Source organism: Falco biarmicus, chromosome 5 (genome assembly GCF_023638135.1).
Source record: "Falco biarmicus isolate bFalBia1 chromosome 5, bFalBia1.pri, whole genome shotgun sequence".
NCBI lineage: Eukaryota > Metazoa > Chordata > Aves > Falconiformes > Falconidae > Falco > Falco biarmicus.
The window spans coordinates 15,585,297-15,605,559 of record NC_079292.1 but is presented as its reverse complement, the minus strand read 5'-3'; the positions used below and the strand labels follow the sequence as shown (position 1 = coordinate 15,605,559).

The window sequence follows — 20,263 nt, the reverse complement described above, 5'->3', positions numbered from 1 at the left end:
ATTCGCAGCCCTTGGTGTGGTCAGCAGGGCTGCAGTCTTGATTTTTGTGTGCGGCTGCAGAGGGCACGGCTTGTCTGCCTGGACGGTTTCGGACCAGGTCCACTCAAATTCAGCCTGCTTCACTAATGCCTCCTAAGCACGTTGACACTCTTGCTTCCATACACTACTTAGTTTGTAAAGCAAATTAGCTTCCCTGAGGGAAGAGGCTGTGTCATCTTCTCACTATAGCTGGTGTCTTGCATATCATGGGTGCTGCTGGAATCTAATAATAATTAAATGTGACACTTCAGGGGATCGGCACAGCATGAAACACACTTTACGTGGGAGCTTGTTACAAATAAGTGCATCAGCTTAACTCTCAGCTAGAGCTGCCATTAATTGGCAAGCACAGATGTCTGATCTGTCTAACTGTGTGGCTTTAGTTAACAGTACCAGCCACAATTAGACACTAATTGCGCATTCGCTGGTTATGAAAAAGCATCTCCCTCTCATTAAACTTTATATTAATATTGTTGTCCTCTGGCAACAACTCATTATGCTTCCCTGGGATTCCCACTGCTGTGATGAGAAGCAGCAGTCATCAGGGGTCACAGTGGAAATTAATAGTCCAGAAATAGCAGGTCCAGCAGACACAAAAGGGCATAAAGCAAATAATGTGATCTAAAGATATGTTGTTCTGTGTCCTGGTTTCAGCTGGTATAGAGTTAATTTTCTTCCTAGTAGCTGGTACAGTGCTGTGCCTTGGATTTAGCATGAGAATAATGGTAACATGCTGATGTTTTCGTTGTTGCTAAGTAGTGCTTAGCCTAAGTCAAGGATTTTGCATTTTCCCATGCTCTGCCAGTGAGGAGGAAGGAGGTGCTCAAGAAGCTGGGAAGGAGCACAGCCAGGACAGCTGACCCAAAGTAGCCAAAGGGATATTCCATACCACAGAACACCATGCGCAGTATATAAACTGGGGGGAGCTGGCCGGGGGAGCTGGCCAGGGGTGCTGATTGCTGCTGGGGGACTGGCTGGGCATCAGTCAGTGCGTAGTGAGCAGTTGTACTGTGCATCACTTGGGTTTTGGGGTGGGTTATTTCTCTCTCTCTTTTTGCTGACTCCCTTTTCATTACAATTATTTTTTATTATTAATATAATTACATTTCATTTTATTTCAATTATTAAACTGTTTTTAGCTCAACCCATGGGTTTTACATTCTTTCTCATTCTCCTCATCTCACCACTGGTGGGGGGTGGGTGGGGAGGGAAGTAAGTGAGCAACCGTGTGGCACTTAGTTGCTGGTTGGGGTTAAACCATGACATTCTATTAATTGCTCTACCTAAGGAGAGATAAGCCTATTGCCAGTGGCCCAGTACAGGATAGCCCAAATGTGAGAATTACTGGCATGGGAAGAAATACACTTTGCACTGAATTAGCACCCTTAATAAGGCAAGAATTTAAGTCAGAGCAGACCTTTCACTATTCATTTAACTCGCAGGTGTAAAGGAAAAGCAGAAATGAAGAGTAAAGTCTCTGAGCTCTCCTGGCAGGGTGCAGGGGGTGAACAGGGAGGGGGTGGTGATGAGGACCCAGTACAGGACTATGTTCTTCCAATCAGCATAGTAAAGTGTGTTGTGGTTTAACCCCAGCTGGCATCTAAGCCCAATGCAGCCACTCACTCACTCCCCTCCAGGTGCGATGGGGGAATCAGAAGACTAAAAGTGAGAAAACTCATGGGTTGAGATAAAGACAATTTAATAATTAAAGCAAAAGCTGCACACACAAGCAAAGCAAAACAAGGAATTCATTCACCACTTCCCATGGGCAGGCAGGTTCAGCCATCTCCAGACAAGCAGGGCTTCATTATGCATAATGGAGACTTGGGCAGACAAGCCGTGACTCCAAACGTACCCCCCTTGCTCCTTCTTCCCCCAGGTTTGTATGCTGGGCACAATGTCATATGGTCTGAGCTATCCTTTGGTCAGTTGGGGTCAGCTGTCCTGGCTGTGTCCCCTCCAACTCCTTGTGCCCTTCCAGCGCACTCGCTGGTGAGGTGAGGGGCAGAAAAGCCTTTGGCTTCGTGCAAGTGCTGCTCAGTGGAAAGAAAACATCTCAGCTTTATCAATATTGTTTCCAGCACAAATCCAAAGCACAGCCCCATACTAGTAGCTACTATGGAGAAAATTAACTATCCCAGCCAAAACCAGCACATAAAGACACAGATGTAGCCCAAATGCATCATTTCATTCCATACCCTGTGAGCAGCTCAAAATAGGCTGTATGTAAAGATCAGTCTTTCTCCTGAAGGCACAATTAATATTGCAACTCATGGGCACAGTTAATATTGCAACTCATGGTGATGTTTGCCTGTTTACAGACCTGCAATTGTTTTCTTTTTATCTTGTGTTTGTGCTCTTTGTGTTGATTTTGGAATTGTGAAGTGAGAAGATGCAATAGGCAATAATTCATCTGGACAGCTTCAGGGTATCAGTACGTTTACTGCTGTGTCCTTTATTCTTACCCAATTAACACCGAGTACTCTTCTATCCATGCAGCTGTAATGATCTATGTCTTGGAAGGAACACCTCCAGAACACATTTACCAAGTTGATGCAGCTGATCCTGAAAATGCTGATCTCAAAGTAAGTTGTATTAAAGAAAAAAAACCCCAGAGATGATAGAATCCACTGTATCTGAAATGCTAATTGCCAGCATCTTTCAACAACTTCCTTCCTTATCAGGAACACAGGAAAAGGTTTAGTCAGGAAAAAAGAACAATTTTCAATAATAAACTAAGTAAACCCAGCCTCAGTGTTTGGACACAAATTGTTTTTTGAGTTCTTAGCCCTCCAAAATTAAGGGATATTTAAGGCAGAGTTTGATATAGTTAATCAGAGATACAGTAGAAATTGTCTTTTTTTTTTTTTGTAACATAGCTTGCAAAACATTTCTTGTAATTGAGAGTGACTAAAAGTAAATTAAAAATTTTAACCTTCTGTATCAAAATATAAATTCTTTTAAATGAGACAGTAAGGAAGTCACTTACAAGGCAACTGAATCTCAGCTTTTTGACAATCCCAGGGCAAACGTTAAGAAAATGTTAGCTGATCTAAAAATACTCTTGGTATCAGCAAAAATTTCTGGAAAGTGGTAAGTAACTGCACTTACCTAAGAATTGTGTTGTGGCTTTGCTTTATTGGCTTTGGCTTTGTAAAAGACAGCACATTCAAGAAATGGAGTTCAAGATGCCTGAGTAGTGTAGCATTATTCAAGAGAGCAATTAACTTGAAGTCCATCCTCAGGCTTTGCCCAGTTAAACCACCGACCTGAGATGGTGAGGAAGGAAGCAGAGGCCTGGGGGTTTAGCTCTGATTTGTTTCTGAAAGCAATAGCAGGGAGTTCCATGCGCCTTCTAACCCCTGATGAATCTCAGGCATGATAAGAAGCTGCAAATACAGAAATGCTGGGCAACAGGTAAAATAATAATCCAGAGAGGGAGTTTAAAAAGTTCAACTGGCAAAAAATTGTTAAAAGAATTGTGATCACCTAGCCACTTTTTTAAAGCAATTTCAATTAAATCTATCATTGCAGGAGGCAAGTCGTTTCACTCAACTCTCTGTACCTCCTGTTTTTTTCCCAAAAGGTAACACCAGAGCAGTTGCATCCCCTGGACAGATCTGCTCTGTGGATTTTGCAGATTACTTGTATGGTGCATGACCCTCTGATGTTGCATACTTCAGACTTTATGGGTAGTATTAGCATCTGCACTAGCAAAGGAAATGTCCTTGAGGGCTTATTGGTGATGGCTTGGCATGTGGAAGATAGCAGGGGAGGACATGGTGGGTATGTAGTAGCTACCTCATGGCCACAGGGAGGAGGGTGCTGGCTTCCACCCTACCGTGTACAGTGTTGGGGTACTCTAGTCCTTCCCACATCTGCGCGCTGCTGTTGTACCCGTTTGTGTTGTGTACTGTCCAGAGCAGCTGCTGCTACATGCTGCTGCTGGGCAGCCGTGTTAACGCTGGGCTGTTGTGAACATGCTTCACTCTCACAACCCTCATGTACTCTGTGAAAGTCCACTCTCTCCTTCTTGCCCTCTCCCATCATCCGGACCCGCAAACTTCATTGCCTCCTCCATAGCTCTTATGTCCCCCAAATCCAGCCTCACTGATTCTTCTCTCTCTTCTTTATGGATGTACTCTGCTGACACCATAAAGCTGATTTTTGCCTATGGCGCTGTGGCTCTGCTGGCTGGCCTTTATGTTAAATTCTCATTGCAGACCTGGAGCTCACAGAGGTATAGCGTGGGCTTTAATGCAGCTCAGTGGCTGACTCTCCGCTCGCTGGCAGGCAAAGCACTTACAACCAAGTCTGAGCTGCTTCAGCTCAGATGATCAGGGCTTGTGCTGGCATCTGTATGTCAGCATGTTTCATTACACAAAGTTTGAGGCAAATGCTGTACTATAACTTGGCCTGTTCTACAAGGCAAAGAGTGAATGGAGGGATATTTAAAGTTACAAAGACTAACTCCTTGCTTTCTTCATTTCAGTATTCACTGCTCCCTGCATCAGTGCCATTCTTGGTCTTGGAAAGTGGAGCCATTTTTTCCACAAAAGAATTTGATTATGAGAAAGATCCACATTGGTGAGAGTGTATTTTATTCATGTGGTCTGTTAGCTTACAGTAGGCAGAGAAATGTTTTCCTGTATAGCCACAGCATGATTTGTGTTTTGTTTTCTTATTTAACAGTTACCTTTTAAATATAACAGCAACAGATCCAGATGGACTCAACACGACTAAAACAGTGAACATAAATATAATTAATATCAATGATGAAAGACCTTATTTTACCACGTGAGTGAAAAACTTCCATTGTACTTGAAACGTAGATGTTTTCCCAGTTTACTGCTTTGGCACCAACATAAGGGCAAGTAAATATAACAACAAAATACTACTGAAAACAGTATTTTAATTTTGTTATGATTCCTGTTTTTATACTGGAAAGCTTTGCCCTCATTTCCCTCTTTTATTCTTTTTTATATTCTTAATAGTTTCAAGTTTTCCAGGCTCTGCCTTCATACTAAGAACAGCCAAACAAGCTTGTTGTATTTGTTAGCATTTAGAGAGGTTAAAGCTATGCAAAGACCTTTGGACAAGTTCAGACAAAGAGATGAATGTTACCCTGTGTGAATACAATCATATAGAATTTACCTCTCATGCAGATGTGCATTTCACCATAATAGTGTTTATTCATGCAGAAATGTCTAGACATAAAAAGGTCTCACTTTTGATCTGCCTTCCTCTTCTTCCCAGACACACTTGTAAACGATTCTGGTGATCTTTGAAACACCGTTGTCTCTTTCTGTGTCATAAGCAGGGAATTGTGTCATAATACACAGAAATAGATTTTGAAGATTAATGGGGTTTTAGTTGGAATCAGGAATATTGTTGAAAATTTGGAAAAAAGGGAAAGAATATACATGATTACAGAATATACACCAGCAGGCTGTTGTGAAAAGCATGATGGGTGATTGTTTCTGAAGCAGGAGCTTGACAGTTATTACAGTCGATCCAATTCTGATGATGTATCTCTGTCACTTGCATGAGGCTCTGAAGGGATTCAAGACACTTTCTTTATGTCTTCTGATCCTGAGTCTCTATAAGGTTCCTGCTGAGAATATTTATCATGTCTGCTCTCCTGCCATCTATGCAGAGGAGAAGACAGTGTAGCACCTGGGTCATGCCAAGAGGTTTTCAGCCACTTGTTTGGAGCAATCTTCTGGGTGTTTTGTGGAGGCAGAACAATGCATGGTTCCTGGGCTGAGGCCAAGGATCTGGACCTTGCTAGGTAAAGTGGTGGAGAATCTGAAGAAACAGAAGAATAAAGTGTTAGAAACAGAGATGGATTGTTTTTGTTGTTGTTACTTAATTAATACTTTAACCTCATGTCTGCAATAATCAATAAGGTTAACAGCTTTCTCCACGTTTCTGTACTACTACAAGCAGGAAGAACCCTCCTCCCAGTGTCAACATTTGCACATTGTGTTCTAGACTGATTATTTCCTCCAAATGTTGCTATTTCTATGTATTTATCCTTACGTCTGGAATGCTAAAGGAACTCTTTCAAACATTTATCTACTTGTTTGAATTAATGAAAGTTGCAGTGACTTGAGCATCCATAACACCTAAGGTCCAAGATTCAGTTATCATATGGCACAAATAAGTCCTGGTATTTGAATCTTCTCCCTTTTAGATTGACACTACAGACCAAAAAGAGAAGCTCAGTTTGTAAAGAACTTCAAGTTACAGTTCATGATCTGTCCTCAGTATGCACATGTATGGCCTCTCCCCTGCTAAAATGTGTGCTGCAGGCTGGGGCTATGTACTTTCTGATGCTATAATAATTAGTGCTGGGATGGGAGCTGGGGAAACTTGATGAGTTAGCAAACCTTCTTTATTTTCTCCTGATCAAAGCTGTCAAGAACAGAGTTTCAAAGGGTCTTTTTAACTGTTCCCATAGTATATGCAAGCACATCTGGTTTTGGTGTTCACAACACTACATTGGCATTCAGCCTTTTGAATTTCTGGCTGTTAAAATCAATGAAGACTTGTGGAGTCAGGAAAACAAAGAGAAGACAAGAAAGCAAACACATGCTTCCTTTGCAACTACTTTGCACTGTTTAAAATGTCTGCTTGAACCATCCTGTAAAAAGCCACTGACAGGTGGCAGACAGATGGACAACAGGGCACAGCCCAGACATAGCTGCGTAGGAAGTGGCCCCCAACTCCTTCCCAGCTGTACTAGTACTTAGTGCTATGGGGTTGTATTCAATAAAGTCCAGCTTTGGCCCAAAAGATCTGGTGGGGACAGGACAATGGCCCATGCAGGGTGCAGGAGGGCTGGTAAGGCTGTGAAGGTGGAGCTGTGGTGAGTTTACTGTCCACGGAGAGGACAGAGTTGTGGTCCCTGTGGGCATAGGGAGTTCCGTACTTCAAGCCAAAACCAGTTAGATCTGTCCCTCCCGTATTCCCCAGTGATCAGAGAGTCATTCTGGGGTGGCATTTTTGGTAGCAGTGAAGGAGATCTGTTGCTATTTGTTTTGTTTCTGAGTGACTCCAAAAGCAACAGGGGAACAAGGAAGAGATACAATGCCAAGAGTGAAGTGAGATAGAAACTTAGTAAAAAAAAATAAATACACTGATTCCACAGCTTTCACAAACTCCTTGTTTACTTCTGGCTGTAAGTTAGGTATATTTACTGGGAAAACCCTATGTGATTTCCCTCCTGTATGTTTGCCTCTTTTCGTAGGATCTGAAAAAGCAGTTGAAGATACTGTGTTTTCTTAACCATTTTTAAAATTGCAAGTGAAGACCCAGAGCCATGGGATCTTCTGTCTCTGCAGTTCTCTGCTCCAATTGCTAAGTGCCCTGTGATGTTGGTTTTCAGAGGACAATGGAGGGCTCATGCTTTCCTATAATGGGAACTATAGACTAGGCCATTAGCTTAGTGGTGGCATAGGAAGTTTAAAACGTGCAAAAAGGAGTCAATTTTGAAACATACTCCTAATGCTTTTCTGAACTCTTGAGCACCTTGAAGTCCCTTTGATTTCCTGAAGCAGATGTTTGTATGTGTTTCAGCCTTCATAAAATCCTTGCACAATTACTGTGCTTGCCCATGCCTGCTTTTGCATGTGGTTTGCTTATACATTAAGTACCATAATTGCATACCTGAGTACCCATGTGAACATGCAACTGCAACCATTGTAAACAATCCTGCACAACTGCCTGCCATACTCTATCTGAGATAGAAAATTCACTTAAGTCATGGGAAATTTGGAAGCAGTGACATACCAAACAGCAGTAAAGAACCATTTTCTGTATGTAAAATGAATCAGACAGACAGATGTTGCTGGGAGTTTGGAACATGTTCATCTGTTGGGCACCCACAGAAGTGCTCCTCCCTGCCTCCACCTACTGCAGGGGCAACTCAGATTTTTAGTAATACTGTTGTCCCCAAAAGGCCTCCAGAATTCATTCCAAAAGATAATTAATTACATTACTGCATCTGGTTTTGTTTTCCTCTTGCAAAATGAAGGAAGTAAAGCAAGTGGCTTTACAAGCTGGTGGCTCTGTAGGGAGATGGACTGAATGACTTAACAGCCTCTTCCATCTTCAACTTCCATGGTTCCGTGAAAGTCAAATTGGGTTTTCTGTGAAAAAGTTTCAGGGGAAGGACACTTATTTGTGTGGCTATGTCATCCTTTATGACCACATACCGGTTCAGCTATTGCTACACGTCCAGCTGGCAGAACCAGTGACTGGGACATTTACCCTGACTTGCAAATAGCCTTCTCTGAGCCAAGCATGGCTATGGCTCTGCTGCTACAATTGGCTGCTCAGCTAAGTCTGTAATCAGTTGCCCTTGCAAACACAGATGTGCGCTTTGCTGATTTTTATTTTATCTTGTAGAAAACAAAGAATCTACAGGATTCCAGAGGAGCAAAGCCCAGGTACTGTTGTTGCCAATATAACAGCTAAAGATCCTGATGATGAAGACTCTCCCAGCAGACTTTTCTACAGCATCCAGTCTTCTGACAGATATTTCTCCATAAATCCATGTAAGACAAACAAAAATGTGCATTCTGGCACCCAAAAAAAGAGGGTGGCTACTTTGGCGAAAACATTTTTGCCTTGGTTTTAATTTTACTTACTTTATTTTGTGGCTGCCCCTAGAAATAAGAAATGCTCAATACATTATTAGGGTCAAATTCTTTGGTCAGCTGACCAAGATTCAGTAAGACATCTTGAAGAAAGTAGACCAAAGGTGACTTCTTGACAAATATTGATTTGTGCCTGGAGGGTGAAGGTCCCTTCAGTGGTAGTAAGATTAGCTGTCTTCTTTTTAATCTCCGAGGACTGCAATGACCCTTCTGGGGCTCTTGAAACAGCTGCACATAAAGCATAATGTCCTCTGTCCTGCCTGAAATCTGCTCCAGCATTGAGATGCACAGCAAATCTGCACCTCAGCTTCATTGTTTGATTCATGATCCTCCTCAGACAAGGCCATCCAAAAGAGTCCTCTTTCTCATGCTGGTCCTGTCTCCTCATGCTCTCTGGGGGTGCGTACACTAGTGCCCTGAGGTTTCTGCTCCAGGGCTGACATTCAGTGACTGCTTTGCTCCTTATCTGCTGTTGCTTTAGAACTGCTTATCACAGCTGTAAGAGATTCCACACAACACAGTGCTGTGGGGGATCAGGATGACCCTTAAATGCTTTGGATTCCCTATGCCCTTTGGCCATGTATTGCCACCCTCTCCCTCAATTACAGTCCAAAAGGCAGAGGACATACACACTGTTCCTTTACCTCCTTTGTGCTCTGGGAATAGTATTGTGCTGTGCCATTAAAATCTCTTTTTGAACAGAGGCTAGCAGAAGTGAAAAAAAAATATGTGAAGTGAATGACTGACCAGAGTACTTGGTGGAATCTGTCACAGCTAAGAGCTGCTCTGTTGATGTGTGAGTAGATTTAGAGGTGCTGAAGGATGCTTGAACAGTAGAAAGTGAAGCGGCCTTACTAGCTTGGAGAGCAATGACAGCACAGGCATTAGCAGCTCATTCTCCTTGATGCTCTGAGTGCACTCAACTCTGATTTGCGCTAGCTCTTTGAGAACATAAGGGAGATCTAACTGCTTTCCAAGCCCTCTGCTGAGGCCACCTATGGCATATTTTTGAGCAATGGGTATCTATCCGTGGAAGTCTTACACAGACCTTTCAGAGCCATTTTGTATCATTTTAAAAAATGACTGAACTAGCCATGATTTGCACAGAATAGAAGACTTTTTATTCTGCTACCTGCCTGCCGAGCTACCTTGTCCTCTTGCAGGTACAGCATGAGTGTTTGTTATTTTCCCTCTTGGAGAACATCTAACTTCTGGCTGCTTTTTGCCCAGCAACAGGAACACTGCAGGTGACTGGGAGAATCAACCGAGATGCCATTCCTCTGCGGCTCCATCCTAACATCTCATTGATAGTCTGGGTGGAGGACAGTCCCAGCAGTGGTCACACCAGTGAAATTGAAATCACAGTCATTATTGAGGATATCAATGACAACCCACCAGAATGCAATCCTTCTACCTTCAGGTATTGAGGCTTTTCATTGCCTTAGTGCTGCCTTGTTGCCCCAGACCAGTGTGCTGTCTAGGGCACATCAGTTAGGGTCCCCAGACCTACAGCAAGAGGTTTGAATGGACATTTATCATCAGATTTTAAAGTCTGGTGTTCACTCTAAGTGTCTTAGGGCATGAAACTCAATTTCCTGACATATTCAAACTGGAAATTTGGACTAAAAATATCTGTGTATAGTCAGCTTATTTATTTCTATTTCTTTCAGATATCTAAACCCTTAGGATGTGTTATAGAGTCACTTTTCTGACCTATACAGGTCCAGGCTCCTCCTTTCTTACTTTATGTTAAACCGTGGGGAATTATTCAACAAGGAAAGCTTGCCAGTCAGTTCTGGAATTTTATTTTAAACTTCCTGATCTTCTCTTCTGAATTTCTCTCTGGTGACCTGCATGGTTTTGTCTAATGCAATCTGTAAGGTCTTCAGAGTTCAGATCACCTCTTCTTATAAGTGTCCTCTGCACACAGTAACTTAGTCATGGACTTTGCTATGACTATGAATGTTCTGAGACCTTTGTGATGATTGAGTAGTTTATATTTGCAGATGAGGGCATAACATTAACTCCGTTTTACAGATGAAGAGTGTCATAGAAAGACCGAAGTAAAAATTGTCCACCTGAAGTGTTTGATGTGCCTGAGCTGTGAGCTTTCAAGGTACACCACATTGCATAGTGCAGTTCTTCAGGTGTACTTATGGTAGTTTATGGTCCTGTAGGTAAAACCCCAGCATCTTGGGCCAAGAACTTATGCAATGAGGATTTCCCAGTTAGTATCTGTTTAAATTGCTTGCACGCTATCTAAGAGAAATGTCTTGCACTTAAATCACATACTTTTACATACTAGCAGGAATTGAATCCAATTCTTCAGGGTGCTGCTTAGTTACAACATCCATGACAATAACACAACAGTCTGTTTGTTATCTAGTGAGCTTAAATTTTGATCTGAAGGAGGCAAAAATCTTCAGGGAAAAAATGTGATCAAATAAAGAACTAGTCTTACAGAGATTGCACAAGGGAACAAAATCAGGGCTTAGTGGTATTTCAGCTGGTTCTTCTTTTTTAATTTATTTAATTCTCTTGATTTAAAAAAATATAATTGACACCCTCTGCCCCTAGTTCCATCACGTGCATCACAGGGACCGTCACTATCAACAGCAGGGCCAGAAATGCTAGTTTCACAAAACAGCAGAATGGTCCAGCTATTAGTTAAGGGGAAAAGAATGAGCTTCTTAGCAGGAGGACTTCATAACATACTGAAGAAATGAGTGTTGTAAAGATATTTAAAAAAAATACTAGCTGTTAACTAAGCTAATCTTGAACATTAAGTTCTTGTGGCAGCTTCTGAAGTTTAGCTGAGTTTCAGGTTTATGGTTCAGATCTAGTTAAATATTTCTGCCCTGCCCATTGTACAGGGCTGTTGTCCACCACGGCTTATGGATCAGATTCTGCGTTGCTTCATCAACTATTGCCTGTTTAGTTCTAGGATTTCACTTAGTAAATAAATGGAAGTCAATGTTTTGGCATGTGATATGTGAAAAGTTCAAGAGGAGAAATATAAGTTGCTCTGATGGGAAATGTGTTTGTTTTAAACAGGAAAGAGGCAAATGAAAATATGACTGCTGGGACATTTCTTCTTGATCTTAGAAATTACTGTAAAGATATTGATGTTGATCCATCAAACAATCAATTTAAATTCACTGGATTATCTGGTTTTGGAAGCAATAACTTCGCTCTGGAATCTACTGTGTCTGGAAGACTTGTGGTCAGTCATCTGTGGCTTTATGTTAGATTGTCCCGTGTCATAAGTCAACTTATGAAATATTGTAAGTTCTTTGAATTCATTGTCTGTACAAGACAAACGAAGAATTACTGTAGTTCATGTCACAGTGGGTATGATGTGATAATGACTGTTTTGACTGGATGTGAACTACATAGCCTTTGATAGGATGCTTTCTATAGATTGTACAGAATTCGATGAACAGAGAACTGTTTTCTCCAGTTTTAAATAAATGTGCTAGATGTGATTGAAAAAAAATACCCTTTTTTAGGGAGTGAGAAGTACCAGCTTTGATATAGATAAACAGAGAAATCTGATGCTATTTCATACCCATTTATTCATGCCAGACTGTGGAAGGTCCTTGCTATTCAGCACCAACAATTGAAATACTTGAGAAATCCCACACACAGTAACTACTTCTCAGCTTCGTTGGTCAGAATTGTAAAACAACTTTGATTGCTAAATTTTCACAAAAGTGTGGTGGGATTTGAACCTGTGTGATTCTGATTGTTAAACTATGGGTTCCTTATACTAGTAGCCGCAGGCATATTTGCATGGGCCAGAACCCCCACCAGTTGCTGGACATGTGCAATAGTGGTTGATTCTTTGCTTTGAAAAGAACTGTGGGCAACTACAGAAAAAGGGAAACATAACAAAAAATAGGCATTCTGTCTAAAAGACAATAGGGCTACAAGGGAAGTAAAATTATTTTTATGGCTTGCTTTAATGTTTGATCAGAGGTATATGTGTCAATGAGCACTGCCCATAGCTGCTTCATCTGCCAATTTCATTGCTGTACAGGATATGATTGTTGTTAGCCCTTCAATCACCATGTGTGTATAATGTAACAGGCTATCTGAAGTGTCCTGTTCCTCCAGGAATTTCCCTGTAGATGATCAACAGTGGATGCCTATGCTTTAGTCCTGCTGCCCCAAAGTTTATGAGGCTTCTACAGAAGGATAGAGAGTTCAGGAGATTAGGATTTAAATCTGTGTGAGCCACCACTTAGTAACAACTTGGTTCCTGGATAAACACTTGTGGCTGAACCCAGTACCTTTAATACATGTCTGCAGGCATGAGCTCAAGGAGTAACTATTACTATTTAGCAATAGCAGATTCTTGTTGAGCCCACAAAGGGCAGAGTAAATAGCCAGCTCATTACATGAGCTTTGAACTAACTAGGTAAAAGGACAAGACTTTATGGTCCAAATGATAAAACTTCTTGCACTTAAGGGGAAGAAATTGTGTTGGCAGAAGGAAAGAGTTTTGAATTTCCAAGAAACACCAGAGTGTGAATATGTAATTCAATCCTGTAATTGATTAATAGCCTATATTACTCCTATAGAGCAATTCTATATATCCAAGGGGTAGATCACACAGGAAGCTGAAAAAAGTAATTGCCATCATGTGTATAGTGACTTTATATAAGGAAGTGTAAATACAATTGTGTTTCTTTTTAATTTAGATGACTGAAAGTATTGATTTAGAAAGCCCAGCTAATATAGGAGTTGAAGTTTATTGTTTGACTGTCAGAGTGCAAGATATTGCCTGTCCTACCTACTCAAGCAAGTATCCCTTTTACACTTCCTTTGATATTTTCCTGTGCTGTAACAGCATGGAGAGAGGAATACCATATGTATTTTGAATATATGCATGAGAAAATTTCACAGCCATACTTAACTATGATTTAATCTTCTGTTATATTTCCAGATATCATCTACATTTACATCAGGATAAAGCCAGTGAATGAATTTTTTCCTGTCTTCAGTAATTTATCATATGTATTTAATGTTCCAGAAACTACTAAAGGTACAGTAAGTAGCACTGGCATGATAGAAATAGTGTTGTCATGTTGGTAGTTACCTTTTTGCTCTAAATGGATTTTCATATATTTGAATGAGGAGAATGTCTGGAAGTTCCAGTTCAACCAGGGTCTCTCTATACAGCCACCTACTACCCTTAAATAGACAAAACTGGCAACAACTCCAATTGTACAGATGGAAGCTGAGACACAGACAAATTCAGCAATTGCACAAGAAATCTGTGACAGAGCCAGGAACTGAACTCAGCTGCCTTGTTTTAGACCATCTTTCTGTTCTTGCTAAATTAACCTTTTGGAGGGACTGCAGTGGTGCAAAGACACCATTATAGACTGACACAAATGAGTGAGGACTTCCTTGGCCCAGGCGTGGTACAGGATGGCCAGCACCCTGTCCCTTAGACCCAGCTCACCTTGGGTGCACTGGGTGCTGTGAAGATGGGGTGGGATAGGAATGCTCAGATGGGGAGTCTGTGCTGAGCCAGATGGCAGTCAGAGCAGCATCTTCTGCCTGGAGCCAGGGTCCCTCCCACTACTGCAACAGCCCAGGACCAGCAGCTGCAAACATGGCCTTAAAACTGCATTTGTTGAAAGTATTCACATGCTTGACTCTCACCTCAGCACCCTTCCTGTCCCCTGCTGAGTCCTGCATCTCATGTGTTTGCAGAGGAATGACATAGCACCTTGCCTCCTTGGTAATCCTTGTGTGCCAGGTGTGACCACCAGCCAGCTCTGTGCTGTGCTGCTCGGTGCACAGAGGAGTTTGCACAGGAATGGCATTTTCCCTAGCTTTCAGTCTCTCCCTCACATGACCCGAGGTACCAAACACAGGCCTTCTGCCCCAGGACCTCACTTACTGGCTTTATTCTCTTTGCTGAAGAAAAATTGAGAGGTACGTTAGATATATGCTGGATAAATCTTGACCCTCATTCTGAACTTCCTAGGGTCATAAAAAATATTAAGGCGTAAGGGATCTCTGGGGGTCTCAAGTCCAACTTGTGCTCAAAGAGAGGCTAATTTCAAAGCTAGACCAGCTTGCTTGGGGCCTCATCCAGTTGTGTTTTGAAAATTTCCAAGGATGGCGACTCCACAACCTCTCTGAGCCCCTGTTCCATCTAAGCAATCTTAATCCCAGATAATTTTACCTTGTACCCAGCTATAATTTCCTATGTTGTGGCTTGTGTCTGTTCTCTATTGTCCTTTCACTGTCTCCTTCTGAGAAGAGTGTATCTTGGTTTTCTGTATTCTTGTGCTTAGGTAGTGAAGCACAGCAATTAAATCCCCCTTTTGCCTTCCCTTCTGCAGCCTGAAGAAACCCAGCCCCACCAGCTTCTCCTCCTGCATCCTCTGCTCAACCCTCCCCAGCCTTTCTCCAGTTTTTTTAACATATCTCTCATACCTGGGCCCCCAAACTGGTCACAGGTAGCTTTATGAGGGGTGAGCAGAGTGGATTAGTCATTTCCCAGCATGTGCTGGTAACATACTTGTTAATGCAACCCAGGATGGAGTCCCCATTTCCCCAAGGGTGCCCTGGTGGGGCATGTAGAACCTGTCCCCCAGGGCCTGGGGCCCAGCCCTGCCGAGCTGCTGCCTGCTCAGTCCGTCTCAGCCTGCACTGATGAATGGGCTTGTTCTGGCCCAGATGCAGGACTTTGCGTTTGCCTGTGCTGAGCTCCATGAGTCCTGTTGGCCAGTAGCTCCAGCATGCTGGGCCCCTTTGAGTGGCAGCCCTGTCCCCCAACACACCCAACACTGCCCCAGGCTGCTGTTACTCACAGACCTGCCCCAATGGCCACATGACCAAGGAGAATGTCCAAATGCACCACTGCATCTCAGTGAGACATGGTGAAGCTGCCCATGGAACTCCAAGAGGTTTAGCAGCCAGCTAATCTAGTATCTGCTTGAATTCATCAAATTATTATGGTCAGGGCAGGCTTAAAGCACAGGTGAAGGCAGCTGTGGCTATGGTCAGCAGACCTGTGGGCTCTATAGTGTTTCTGTGTCCATTTGCCTAAGCCAGGAGGCAGGGGGTGGTGGGGAGGAAATGCTTCAAGTAGCCCTGCCATCCTGCCCACAACCTCCTCTCCCTTGCCATGGGCAAAGGACCAAGCCCATGTTTCCAGCCCTCACACTCATCAATCTGTTTTCTTCCTTTTTTGGTCAGGAGGATCTTGCCAAGGCCCACAGGTCTGCAAAAATCACTCCTGCCTGCTCTGTAGAGAAGCTGACATCAGGCACTGCTGAGTATGGCAAAGCTGCAGCTGGTGTGGGGAGGCATGGCCTGGGAGGGAGCTGGAGAGACGGGGGAGACTGGAGTAGGGGGTCTGGCTTCCGGGGGGTTCTGCCTGGCAGAGAAACCCTGGCAGCCCTGGCTTCTGCAGGAGCCAAACTGTCAGGAAAGGAAGGCTAAGGGGGTATGAGGAGGCACAGGACAGCCACCCAGCAGTCACAGGACACCTTCAGGTGTTTATACCAGCATCTCGCATTGCTCAGCAGCCTGTTCTTGCCCAGCTTTTATTTCTATGGTGCATGGATGCAGCTTGGCTTTCTTCATTGTTTCTCAGTGGGCATGATGTGGTGAATTTTGTAGCATTTCCTATCCTGCATGTGTCTCCGCATGCCACTGACATGTTTCTTCATAATATAACACTTCAAACCCATCTGTGACATGGATGTGTCTGTAAATCTCTCTGTGTCAGCCACAGAACTTTTCTGGATACTGAGACTATCAAGAGAAATAACATGTTTTTTCTGACTCGACTGCCTTTTGTTTTGGGTTGAGTTGACATTAATAGGGTGCTTGCTATTGCTGTACCAAACAGGAGCCAAGTTTGCTGGAGTTCATGGGGTCAGGAAATAAAAAAAACCAACAAAAAAACCCCAACCTTTCATTTCATTTACACCCTCCTTCTGTCTTACTCCGTGCATGTGGAATATTCATCCTGTATATCCCCAGTTCATGTGGATCCACTTAGCATTGAATCAAGAGATAGGTGTGCACAGTTCCATCTTTGTTCTTACAGTGACAGCACTGCCATTTGTAGTTTGCTTCATAAATGCTCGGCATGAAGGTAATTCAAAACTTCCATGGATCATGCTCTGAATTGTTGTTTTGAAAACAAACACCTGGGAAGGAACAGCAGCAATTACTTTTCAGAGCAGACAAAGAGCCTTGTTCCTTCAACCAAGCCAGCGCTCAGGCTGCCACAAGGTGGGAGTTTGTGCATGTTGGTGCAGGGCTTGGGGTGGTCCTCACCACCAGAGCACTTCTATTGTGGTTTGCTGTAGGCTACTTGTGTTTTGGTATTTATTGCTATAGTGGGCAAGCCCAAACATGGGGGAGCCATACAACAGCATGGTGAACTGGTATTGCTCACACCTTTGCTTTTGTTTTTTGAGGTGAAAAACTCTAAAACAAATCTATAGTTCAGTTTTATCAAGTTTTAGTTGGAACACATGCTCTGTACTTCCTTTTCCTTAAAATGTTAATGAATTCTGGATTTTTTGTCTTTCAGTTGGATCCAGCATTGGAAGAGTGAACATGCTCTTCCATACATACATACTCTGGACACATACTCTGTTGGAACACATACTCTGTACTTCGTTTTCCTTAAAATGTTAATGAAATATGGATTTTCTGTCTCTCAGTTGGATCCAGCATTGGAAGAGTGAATGCCAGAGACAAGGACAGGCCACCCAGTGTCATCACTTATTCCATTATATCTGGAGAAGGCACCAGGGATTACACAAATATCTTCTGGATCAGCCCAACCAAAGGAGATGTGAAGCTTTTAGCTAGATTAGACTATGAATCAACTCAGAAACACATCCTCACAGTCCAGGCCTCAGACCAAGAGAAGACTGCAACAGCATCTGTGAGTAAATCCACTCTACTTCTCCCACTTTATCTACATTTTTCTCTCTTCTGCCTGGCAAGAATGGTGAGATACTGGGCAAAGCACTTTGGTCAGTAAAAGGCAAGTCCACCTCTGCACAGAGCAGTGTATTAGTCAGATGAAAGAGGTGGTGTTCACTCAGTCTTTTTTATTTCTTTCAGAAAGGATTAAAGTAATATTTTTATATTTTTAACTCTGGTTTTTGTTTCTCAGTCTTTATTTTTTCTATTTCATCTGGGCAGTGAAATTGTTTTCTGTGCTCTAGACCATTTAAAATATTCTTTATGGCTACATATGTACCAGAAAATAGAAAAATGACAGGGTCTTGAGGCCAGGTAGCACAACCTTATTGTAGTCATGCTTAGTACTAAGCCCTTTTTGGAGCCCGTATACTGCCCCTTGGCTCTCAAATACATTTTTCATTTTGTATGTGATGTTTTTTCACTGCAAAGTGCCCAAAGTAATGTGAGAATCATTTTGCAGCCCACCAGTTGTGTTTTCATGAGGTTGGACAGAGAGGATGTGCTGCATACCTTGGGGATGGGATGAGGGCTTGGACAGCCTCTCGGGATAATGTCAGAGGGCCCAGCCCAGTACAGCTGTGTCCACACGGCTTACTGGAGATGGACCCTTACACGTGCCTTCCCCTGACCGTGGTCTAGTTTTTTCCCTGATGATGCTATCTGGCAGGAGCCAAGAGCATGTCTGAGGACCATGATAACGTTAAACAGCAGGGTTGTGCTCAAGTTTGCTGCCCAGACCCATTTTATTCAGAAGAAAAAACAGAGACGATTTACCCACAAAGGTATTTTATAGTCAATTATTTCGAAGAATCCTGGTATCCTTCACATACTTCTTTTTACTCCTTTTCACGTCTTCTCCCTCATGACTGCCTTGCATTTGATTTTTGAACATTTGTTGGGGTGGGGGGTGGGGTGGTGTACAAGTGCTAGGTTTGCTTTCTCTTCCAGCCAAGAACCACCCATAGAGATGCTAAGTGGGAGGTAATTAAACCTCTTTATCACCTATAATATTTCAAGGTGATGATTAATGAAAATTCAGCATCAGTAGCTTTTAATGATGACAAGTTTATCTGTTGCCTGTTAAAGACCACCAGACATTACAGGAAAGAGCTATGAGAAGGGCAACCTTTTTCTCTCAGCCAGCTAATCCCAGCTGACATTAAGCACATCTGGTGCTACCCAGGGTGCTCACAGTCATGCAGAAGGCCGTTGCAAGCGTTTCTCTCTCATTGGGAGCAGTCTATAAGGAGTTTTCCTTTCTTCCATGGGTCATGCACTGAATTATTATTAAATATGCTAAGAAGTCTAACTAATGACTGTGGAGCAATTTGAGAGGTTTGAAATGAAGTTTAATGAATACATGCTACTATTATTATTTCTCATTCTAACTATGACACAATTCAAGTGATTCAAATAGTCAGACACATCAGCTTGAAAACTCCACAGTTTGGGAAGATGGTTCAAATTAAGGAACCTGTTCCCAAAAGAGTGCTGATCACAAGAAGAATTGAAGGTGAAATGATCACAGACATTTTCTGGTAGAAACTAGATTGGAAGGAAGGTTCATTGCTCTTCAGCTGCTGTTGATCAAAAGAGCAAAATGGGCAAAGCCAAACAGTTTCTGAAGTTAATAAAACCCTGGCTCAGCACAGTGGAGGGCCTTAAGCTTCCTATTCTCTTTTCTTTCAGGTAACTGTCAATGTTTTGGAAGTAAATGATGAAGAACCAATTTGTTCACCCAGATTCTATTCATTTCAAATTCCAGTCAGCTTAGCTGTTGGGACCAATATTAATGGCTTCAGGATTGAATGTCAAGATCGCGATTCTGATCCCAGGTCTTTCCGTTACTTCATCAACAAAGGTACTGTGTCATGGTGTATGAGCTGGGAGCAGTGCAAAAATTAGTGAATGCTGATGATTCACTTTGATTTGTAAATAAAAATCTAGCACAGTTTATGTGCTACTCGTTGTGATCCACAAGTTCTGCACATCATTACTTTGCTACTTAGCAAAATAATTGTATCTCCACAAGTTGCCTACTGGTGCTACCACCTAGAACCATTCCCTTGCAAGACTGGATTGCCTACCATGTTAATTAATTGGCAATTAATTACACAGTTGACAAGGACTTCAGAAGAATGAGCTGGAATGATATGCAGGGTCAAATTTCCCTTCCAATTACAGCTGAATAAATCTTGAGAAAAGATGGTGGGTTCTGTAACTCTGCATACCTCATCTTTAGATGCTGGTACACAGTTCAAAACAACTGAGCAAACCTGCACATCCTAGGTCCATGCTGTATGCATTAAAAGCCCCTTTTAAGAATGTATGTTTGAACTTAATGATCAGCTGCATCCACTTGGAGAACTGTAATGGTATGGGATGAGAGCGTCACAAAAAAGGGAGCGCACTCTCTTAGGGCAATTCCTTTTTTTTGCTGCTGAGGTGACTTCTGAGAGAGTAAAAAGAGAGAACTTGTGTCCTATTGCAGCCCCTTAATGCTGCAGGAGAGTTCTGCAGCAGTGGTATTTACACATGAACCCATACAAGGGCTGTGTCTGTATTAGTAAATCAAGGTCTGCCTG

At 42.5% G+C, this 20,263-nt stretch overlaps 1 protein-coding gene across 1 annotated transcript in view; it reads left to right on the top strand.

The window, feature by feature from the left end:
* Positions 1 to 20,263, top strand: part of CDHR3 (cadherin related family member 3) — a 66,457-nt gene that overhangs the window by 34,215 nt on the left and 11,979 nt on the right. Inside the window, exons 4-14 of the mRNA XM_056340675.1 lie at positions 2,539 to 2,624; positions 4,532 to 4,626; positions 4,732 to 4,836; positions 5,696 to 5,830; positions 8,452 to 8,600; positions 9,933 to 10,122; positions 11,757 to 11,925; positions 13,406 to 13,505; positions 13,651 to 13,749; positions 17,408 to 17,634; positions 19,368 to 19,539. Of these exons, the coding sequence (XP_056196650.1) occupies positions 2,539 to 2,624; positions 4,532 to 4,626; positions 4,732 to 4,836; positions 5,696 to 5,830; positions 8,452 to 8,600; positions 9,933 to 10,122; positions 11,757 to 11,925; positions 13,406 to 13,505; positions 13,651 to 13,749; positions 17,408 to 17,634; positions 19,368 to 19,539 (1,527 nt within the window). The remainder of the gene's footprint in view (positions 1 to 2,538; positions 2,625 to 4,531; positions 4,627 to 4,731; positions 4,837 to 5,695; positions 5,831 to 8,451; positions 8,601 to 9,932; positions 10,123 to 11,756; positions 11,926 to 13,405; positions 13,506 to 13,650; positions 13,750 to 17,407; positions 17,635 to 19,367; positions 19,540 to 20,263) is intronic.